At 27.9% G+C, this 9,792-nt stretch overlaps 1 protein-coding gene across 1 annotated transcript in view; it reads left to right on the top strand.

The window, feature by feature from the left end:
* Positions 1–6,951: 6,951 nt before the first annotated feature.
* Positions 6,952–9,792, top strand: part of LOC111629855 — an 8,040-nt gene continuing 5,199 nt past the window's right edge. The window contains exons 1-2 of the mRNA XM_023373767.1: positions 6,952–7,030; positions 9,015–9,340. Of these exons, the coding sequence (XP_023229535.1) occupies positions 9,332–9,340 (9 nt within the window). The 5' untranslated portion in view covers positions 6,952–7,030; positions 9,015–9,331. The remainder of the gene's footprint in view (positions 7,031–9,014; positions 9,341–9,792) is intronic.

Raw genomic sequence — 9,792 nt, 5'->3', positions numbered from 1 at the left:
TTTTTAAATATTTTAAACGAAAATAACATCTGTCGATATCACTAAGACCTAGTTGTAATGACCTAAATATATATAGTCTATATATAATAATTTTATTTGTTCTAATAATTTTTAAAATTTTTCTTTTAAAAAAATAAATAAATTACTTCTTTATATAAAAATTAAAATCGTTTCATTGATTTTTCATTTTATTTTTTAACTTTTTTCAAGAGAGAGGTTGATTTCAGGTTTGAGGTCAAGCGTACATCGACTCAAAAATTATTTTAAAAATTATAATTTTATTTTTTAAAACTACTAATAAATTATTTTAAGATCTATTTTATATTTTTAAATATATACAAATACAGTCGAACCTGCGAACAACGGCCAACTGACGAATGGAAGTTGTTCGGAGGTGGCATGATTGTAGGTTCAATTGTGTAAAGTTTATATATAGAAAAACCTGTGTAAGCCGGAATCACGTGGTACCGAAGATTTTTTCCGTTTTGAACAGGTTCTTTTTAACGTAGAAAATCGCTTCGTTCTTAAGAATTTTTCCCGTTTAAGCAGGTTTCCTTTTTATTCAGGTTTTAATGTAATTGAAAGCGTAGAGGAAAGATTTTAACGTTATATACACACTAATTTTATATATCTTTTATCTTATCCGTCTGTTTGTCTGTACTAATTTTGCTTTCAATCTAAAATCTGTGAGAGTTATTTTCTTATACGGGAGGGGATTTAAAAGTCTGCAAAGCTTTATTATGCAATACTTAGTGGCAAAATACGTTATATGCGGGTGACATTTAACTGAATGCGAATATAAATATAAATACTTTTCTCCCAATCGTGTCAAATTCGTGTTAAAATGTCTGATGTGATGTGTACGCACGCGTCACAAACGTGTCCCTTTGACCGTTGTTCGCAGGTTATTTCGTAAGCCTTTCAAAATCGATGCTATTTAGAGGTGTCCGTCGTTGAAGGTTCGACTATAAATACGTGTGTTTTTCTTTTAATTTAATTAATAAATTAAGATTTATGGAAAATTTGTAGTTTAAAATGGGGGTGGCCCAAAAATCAGTTAACCATTACTTATTTAAATATTTAATTATGTATTTTATAGAGTACTTAGCATATGGTTCATTCATACGGTTAACCGACTTTTGAACCTCCCCGTATTTTAATTATACTAATGCACATGTGTGTGTACTTTTATATTCTAAATAACACATTTAAAAAATTCGCTATTTAAATAATGACTTTTATAAAATAAATAAATATAAATCTTCATCTTCTATGTTTAATTTTTAAATACTTCTCTACATAAAAAAAGATATATATGTAAAGAAAGAAAATGCAACAAGTTCGTATTGTCTAGTTTTGTTAAATGACAACAGCATTGTTAACAATGTCAAACTCAACATATATTGTTAACAGCTTGACGTAAAGGTTATTTAAACAGCATATTAATGCGTTGAATTTTAATGCATTTTTTCGTGTTTTCCATGGTTTTTAACACATTTGTTTTATACTTTAATTAGATTTTAATGCTTTTTCTTTACATTTTATAAAAATTATAATTATTTTATATATTTTACATAGATTTTTTATGTCTTTCTGTGTATTTCGCATAGATCTTAATGCACTTCTCTGTACTTTGCATAGATCTTAATGCACTTCTCTCTACTTTGCATAGATCTTAATGCACTTCTCTCTGCTTTGCGTAAATTTTAATACATTTTTTTCTTCCTTACATAAATTTATAATACATTTCCTTCTTCCTTACACAAATTTTAAAATGCATTATACTTTACATACATTTTAACGTTCTTCTTTACACTTAACATAAATTTTAAGTCTACTTTCCTTACATTTTTAAATCATAAGCTTATTTTATCTTTAAGAAAAATAAATAAATTTTACAAGCTGAATAGTAAAACTTTATAAAATAGATTTCCTCTCCTAACAAGTTTCGTAACGTTATACATCTAATCATGATTTATTGTGTAAAGGTAACATGTTGTTCTGTCCTGTTCTAAATCGATGAACCTGTTAGTTATCAGATACTATTATTTATTCATTCATTAAATACGTGTACTTTTAAAGTCATATATTTTTTCTTTTTTTTTATCTCCTATTTCAAGCATCGTTCCTAAAGAATTGAAAGGCTTCCTTTGGTTTCAGTTTATGATCCGTGAAACAAAACAGATCTAAAATTTGATAAAACTTCACATTATAAACTTAAAACTTTATGTTTTTTTTAAGGTTATAAGTTTAACTATGTGTCTAGATTGTGTTAAGTCTGTAAATTTGTCGGGAGGAGTGTTTATTTATCACTTTTCTGGACACGTCACGGACGCGTCGCGTCGCGTAGCGCCTTTTGCGACTTTATTTCGACTCGAAATCAATTTTAAAACAATAATTCTCGTGTAAAATAGCATAATTGTTAAGTTAAATTGCATCTGTGGTAAAATTTTCAAGTATTTTTCAAAGGATCTAGTAAATTTCCTTTTGAAATGTATTGTAAATCGCTTCGACGCGAGCGACGCGACGTCACCGCGCCGAAGAGAATATTAACTCAAAGAATAATAATAAACAAATATTATTTACATTTCCTAAAACACGTTATTTATATTTTTATAATATTTATACTTATTATTTCTTAAAATATTAATTTAAATTTACATTTTCATTTTAAAAATATTAAAAATAATATAAACTTAAATAACACGCGCCGCGACGCGACGTGAAAGCAATTTACGACAAATGAGACGTGAAAAACGGTCATAATAATTAAAAATCTTTAAAAAGTTTACTTTATAAACGAAAATAAATAAATATATTTTATAATTTCTTATTTTTTACGCGTAATTTTTGCAATTTCAATTTAATTGCTCGCTATAAAATCATTGAATGAAACAATAACCTCTAGCATAAATAAATAAATAAATAAATTGTTTGCGTGATTATTAACTGATTTTGATCAAATTTTTTTATCTTTGTCATCTTTATTCTTTCTATTTATAGTTCATACCGGTTTAAATATTCTTTAATAAATATTAATCAATAAAAAAAATAATTAGCAAACACCTTCATAAATCTAACCTTAAATACCGTTTAGAATTAAGTCCTTATATATAAGGACTTAATTCTAAACGATATTTAAGGTTATATTTATGAAAATATTTCTTAATTATATTTTATATTAATTTTAAACAAATATTCTAAACATTTTTTATCAGTATTCCCCATCCTCTCTGGTTTGGTTACATGGAAAAAGTCAAGGCAACAATTGGGCAATCTGCCAATAGACTAGCCTCCGGGGAACTTTCTATGGGAAATTGGCCCCTATTTAGATGTTAAACACGTGGAGAAAACCCAAAAAACTCCACGTGGCCAGCACGTTCGTAGGATGAGAAACCGCGATCAACTTCCGGTGTTGTGTAATGTTTTTCACTTTTTTACTGAGAATCATAAATTTTATTTATTTATATTAGAATAATAAAGATAAAATATTAATATTTTTAATAATTTATAAAATTATTTTTTTTTTTAATTTTACTATTTTATTCGCGATAAAAACAGTATTTACTTACTTATTATTTCTGGAGAAAACCTGTCTAAAATGGAACCTGAATAAAGCGGAAACCGGCCTAAACGTCGAAATTCTTATTAACTGAACGATCTTTCTATGTTTAAAAAAACAACCTGTTCAAAACGGAAACCTGCCAAGCCGGACAAAAATATATTCGGTACTACGCGAGTCCGGCTTATACAGGTTTTTACCGTATATTAAATAATTATTTTATTAAGATATTTATTAAATCAACGTTAAAAATGAATTTATTTTTAATGGAAACGACGTGGCCATTTCCCTTTAAACAAATGGAGCAGTTAATTGTTCTATTTTCAAGGTTCAAACACACGCGGACAATATAGAACATTGACTTTTACATCATTTCTTTATCCAAAAAAATCCAGAAAAAATCTAAAAAAGTCAGTACAAATTCTTTAAAATTCCAAAAAAAAAAGTAATTGAAATCCTATAAGAATGAAAATCGTTTAGGAGGTCTTAAGACATTAGAAGTCATTGTAAATACAGTCGACCCCCGTATAACACTGTTCATTTTTCCATTTTATATGAATTCCATGATGTACAAGTCACTTAGATTTTACAAATACGTGAGCCGTTCACAGCCCAGCACACGTATTTGTAAAATCTAAGTGACTCGTACAACATGAAATTCGTATAAAACGGAAAAATCAACAGTGTTATAGGGGGTCGACTGTACCTCTTATTATTATTTTTTAATATTTAAATTATATTATGTAATGTTATTATATATAAAATTTCAAATACAAACTTTATAAAAAAGACAAGAATTTACATCATAAAATTTTGTAAAGTACGAAAATTCATGCAAAATATCCAAGTACAAAGCATCAAATTTATAAAAACATTTTACGAATTTTTTTTTATTTCGAGTAATAAGGATACGAAATTCTTCCATTCTTTTCCATATTCTCGAAATATCCAAGGGTAATATATATATATAAATAAAAAAAAAAAAAATTCCCATCAATCGCACAATAACCTTATTATTAATAATGTGACTTATAAAAGAATTTTTTTGTATGGAAAGACATTAAAAAAACCAGTCTTGTTAGTGATTATCTCATTGTATTTTGCATGTTCCCTTATATTCATTCCCTAAATCGTGTAATTATCTTGCAAGTAGATATATGGGTTGAAGAAATACGGTAGCAACATAACACCCTTCGGGATATTCCGGGTTTGGTTTTATGACCCGATAGAATTTCGTTGATATTATTTAGGACCATCAAACTTAACTATTACTATTCATCTTCCAAAATTGATTTTCGGCCTTCTGAATATAAATTTTTGCTAAAATGGGTCCCTCTAAATTAAGAAATTCGTTAAAAATTAGTATATAGAAGGAACCATATAAAGAGGGTCTTTAAATGCATAAAAATTTGCACAATTTTAATGCAGAAAAAAAAGAAAAATGCAAGTCTTATAAAAGAACCATTCAAATGCATAAAAATTAACATAATTTTAAATTAAGCTACATAAAAAACTAAATTTATAATTTATTTATCCTTCTTACTTACATCTTAAGAGTGAAATAAAAGTTAAATTTTATCATATAAAAATTTAATTAAATTTTTTTTTTATTAAGGTGTACAATGAAGTTATATTTATCTTTGACTATTTTAGATCTGCCTTGTAAAAAAATCTACAGATATAATGGGTCCTATATTCGTGTGTTTGCATACGAATCGCACGAGGTCACGCATTTATAAAGAATACATTCCGGATCTTGATATCTCCACCCACCGTAAACAGTTCTTTTAGGTGTCAACATTTTATAAAAATTCAATTATTTAAATTATTTTTCACATAATTTATTTGAAAATTAATCATAAAACTTCTTATTTATTTTTTTTTATTATCAGGAAAATTACATTGTCTTAACAAACGAGTAATTTAGAAATATTTGTATAAACACATCAGGTTTATGCCACTTACAAACGTACAATAAAGTAATCTTCCGGGTCAGTAGTAACAGTAAACGACTTTCTAAATATTTAAATCTTGATTTAAGTCGATTTGTTTTGTTTTGTTCCCTTTTTTCCCCCTTTGTTTTCGCTGAATTTTTGAAGAAATTGAACAATTTTTACGGTGAAAATGCAGTTGTTTTGAACGAAAAATGTACCGTTTTTCACGTTAAAATTGTGAATTTTTTATATATAAAATATCTTCCTTAGCAGAATAATTCTTTAAACTATATGTATATCTGTCTGTCTGTTTCCTTTACATTTCTAAACATCAAATTTTTTGCAGTTACTTTCTAGATTTCTAAGATAAATATAGGCTAAAATCCGAATACCTCCGATTACAGTGGTTGTTTTAATGATTAAAACTAAAAAATTTATTCATTATATATTGAGAATATTTACTGAAAAAGCCTTTTTTTACAGAGAAAATTTTAAATAACGATAAAACTTTCGAAAAATCACTAAGTAATGAAGAAAATTTGGAAGATTATTGAAAAATCTTACAGTCTTACTATTATTTAGTGGTTTCTTTTAGATAAAAACTGTAAAATTTTTCCATTATCTTTCAAATTTTCTTCATTACTTAGTGACTTTTTTGACACTTTTACCATTAAATAATGAAGAAAAATAATGGAAAACCCACGTTGATAAATATGTAAAACCTTGCTAAATAATAGAAAATATTTCAACAATTGTTAAGGCTAGGACATAACTTATATGATTGTTAATCTTACTCCTTGTACAATAAAAAATTCCAGATAAATCTATAGAATATTAACAGAATTTCAGGCAGGATTATAACAAAATATACTCGAGAATTATTTAGAAAATAATTGCTTGTACAAATAAAAAAAAACAAAACTATAATGAAAAAAAAAATTCGAGTGGTTCATAAAGAATCTTTTCACTAGATATTTATTTACTTAAGCAATTATCACTTGTAATAGGTTTGTAGGGTACTAGTATAGGGACTCTTTAAGTAGAAAGAAAGACATAGCCCGAAGGTTAACGTGGGTAGGGGCCAAAATTTGATTAATAATTAATGCGTTTGCTCTTACCTAGTCCGGTTCAATGGCAGGAAGCTAGATTAAAATGCTCCAGGCTAGAAGATGCAGTGCTGACCCAGGTTGCTGGGATGTCCTATAATGGTGTGTGGTACAAGGTAAAGGAATATACACGGATCTGCCTCCCTACACTCCCTCCCTTAATATCGTTTGTGACGTACACACCTACTTAAAATACATATACACATCGATGATCTATACGTATCAATATTTAATATTTAAATTAATATATCTTACGTTAATACACAAGAAAACTTGAATTTTATTTAATAAAATCATACTAAAAACTGTAAATTTGCATGTAAAAAGACGAATTTTTACGTAAATCTTCCTATAAAGTGATGAAGTAGATGTAAAAGGCAACAAGTCAGACCGCATGTCGCCAATTTAAAAGCTTCCTCGTACGAAGGGTGAGGTCTTTTATCTTCGTCTTTTATTTATTTATTTTTTTATGGATTTTATCGAAGAAAAATCTTTAAAAACTCTTTTAAATAAAATTCTTTTTAACTTTTTTTACACGCAATAATTCTTTCTTCCCTAATGATACACTTAACTAGTTCCGTTCTGGACTATTGGAAGTAGGGAATATAGTGCATTTACCGTGTTTTTTTCGGTAAAAAATCCGGATATTTACACACCTAACAGCATCTTTTATATGGATGTAACCGTATAATATGCTGCATAATTAAATTTACGTGATAAACAGTATAAGAAAGCAACGTAAAATCCCTTTTCTGTATCAGAGGTGTGACTAATCCTGCCTTAAAAACTGAGTTTTTTAAGGCGAATTTCTGCTAAAATTTTATAAAATATTTAATTAAAACGTCTTAAAATAAAATTTTTATAACTTAAAAGACATTTAAAATAAGTTTTACATGAAAAAATTGATTTTTTAAGGGTATAGATTAACTGCAATGTAATTTACTTACAGCGTGAGTGACGTGACGTGGGTATTGATACGAAAAAATAAATGATAAATGCTAGACCATCGACATGGGGAGTCGCAACGCCACACTAAACACAGCGGGTATAAATTTCTTAAGAACAAATTTTAAAATACCTCTCACGGTTCCCCTATAATCATTCTTTTAACAGGCGCGTCACATCGCGTCGCTTGGCGTCGCGTTTACAAATACACCGTCTTGAGATAATATAATAGCAATGTATCACTATATTATCAAGAAAAATGTATATTTTGCATAGATCTTAATGCACTTCTCTCTACTTTGCATAGTTCTTAATGCACTTCTCTCTACNTTATCTAAACAAAATTTAATTTACTTATATTACTTTCGTTTTTTTATATAAAGACTAAATTTTATTTACTTTGTATCAATAAAATTAGATATTATTATATTTACTTGTATACAATGCGTTCTCTTGTGTTTCGGTTACCTTTTTTTTGAGCCACTGTTTATTAATATATACGGTTAATTAACTTTTTTTAAATTTTCTTAATAAACTTCTTTAATAAGGGATTGATTTATTATAGGATAGAATTACAGAATTAGTAATAATATCTAAATATATTTTGTTGCTTTAAATATTTATAATTTTTAATTAGCTAATGAATATATTATAATATATCGTGACAATGGAGCGTTATAACTTCACGGGGCCCAAGAAAATTTGAATTAGGGGGTCCCCGTGTACGGTGTTGACTTTAGACATTTTTCTTCCGGGAAATTTTTGGGGGAATCTCCTGGCATTCTCTTAGATTCAACATTAGGCATGCAAAAAAAAATTCGCAATTACAACGAAAATTTAAAGAGAAATTACAAGACAGATTACAAGAACGAATAAACGAAATGTATTATATCTTCACTCTTCGTGCTTTTTGAGCTGAGAAATTGTCAATCTTTATCGTAATCGACCCCGTTTGAAATGTCATTCTCGATGTATAATATTGCCAAATTACTAAATTTTTTCGTCTAATTGAATTTCAAATATAATTTTTAATTTAAATCGCTTTTTATAATTGCAAAACTTCCTTAAAGGGTGGCTCAAAAGTCAGTTGACACTACCTTAAAAACCAGACATAAAGGCTGTCCCAAAACTCGGTTAACCACTGTATGTACTAAACTATCGTCTTATTCACACAATCTACTAATAAACTTTATATTATTCATACAACTTTACTGGAGCGAGTCGCGCGCGGTTAACCGACTTTCGAACCGCCCGATACGTACAGTACAGTACTTAAACTATTTCCTTATGAATAAAACTAAATTATTAAATTATTAAAGCACGTAAGAAAAAAAAAACACGATAAATTATTAAAATATCAAAGGATCTCATAACAATAAACCATGTGGATCGTCTCATTGGCAAGGATGTAGTATTATATATATAAATCAAGCCTGGAGGCTAACGATGTTCTTTCTTATCCTTTAGACTTCCTGGTTTACTTCACCTGCCAATAATCCTTAACTGGAACGGTCACGTGAACGGCGATAGGAGGGATCCTGTGTTTACGTATCATCCGTGTAAAAACGAACTTATGGTTATAACGGTATAATGTGGTGGCTGGTGTGAGATCTCCTGCATGACCGGTGGTGTGTGGTTATACAGACCAGGACCTTGTTAGACGTATATAAGGGTAACACTACCCTTGAAATAATAATATTTGTAGCAGCTGTTGGATACACCCGTACAGAAAGAAGGTCTTATAAAGGGGGATCGTATAACGTCATTCCTCCATCGATTCAGATATGATTGCCGTAAGCCGATTTAAATGATATTTTTAATTGTAATTTACTTTAAATTGTAATTAATCGACATCGATAATCCTTCCGTTAAATATTTTGGTCCGTTAATATCTTGCAATTTTTTCAGTACTTGGCGTTAATTCGGTGCCAAGTATTGAAGATTTAATTGCAATTAGTTAAATCGATTATTTTTTAATTGTAATTTATATAAATGTAATTAAGTCCATTTCATAATTATCTTTTGTTGGTAATTTTTCAATACTTGGCATCATTCATTTTTATACAATTTATTGTAACGTTTAGGATATAATTTTCTTCTAAAACAATTTAAATAATTTAAAATACAAATTTTAAGCTGTAATTTACTTTAAATTTAATTATAATTAATTAATTTATAACAAATCCATTTAAATTTCCTTACTAAAAATTCCAATTTAATTTTTTTTAACTTGAAAAACATTACA

The sequence above is a fragment of the Centruroides sculpturatus genome, unplaced genomic scaffold, assembly GCF_000671375.1.
Source record: "Centruroides sculpturatus isolate CEXI.00-Female unplaced genomic scaffold, Cexi_2.0 scaffold588, whole genome shotgun sequence".
Classification (NCBI taxonomy): Eukaryota; Metazoa; Arthropoda; class Arachnida; order Scorpiones; family Buthidae; genus Centruroides; species Centruroides sculpturatus.
This window is presented reverse-complemented; position numbering and strand designations above follow the sequence as displayed.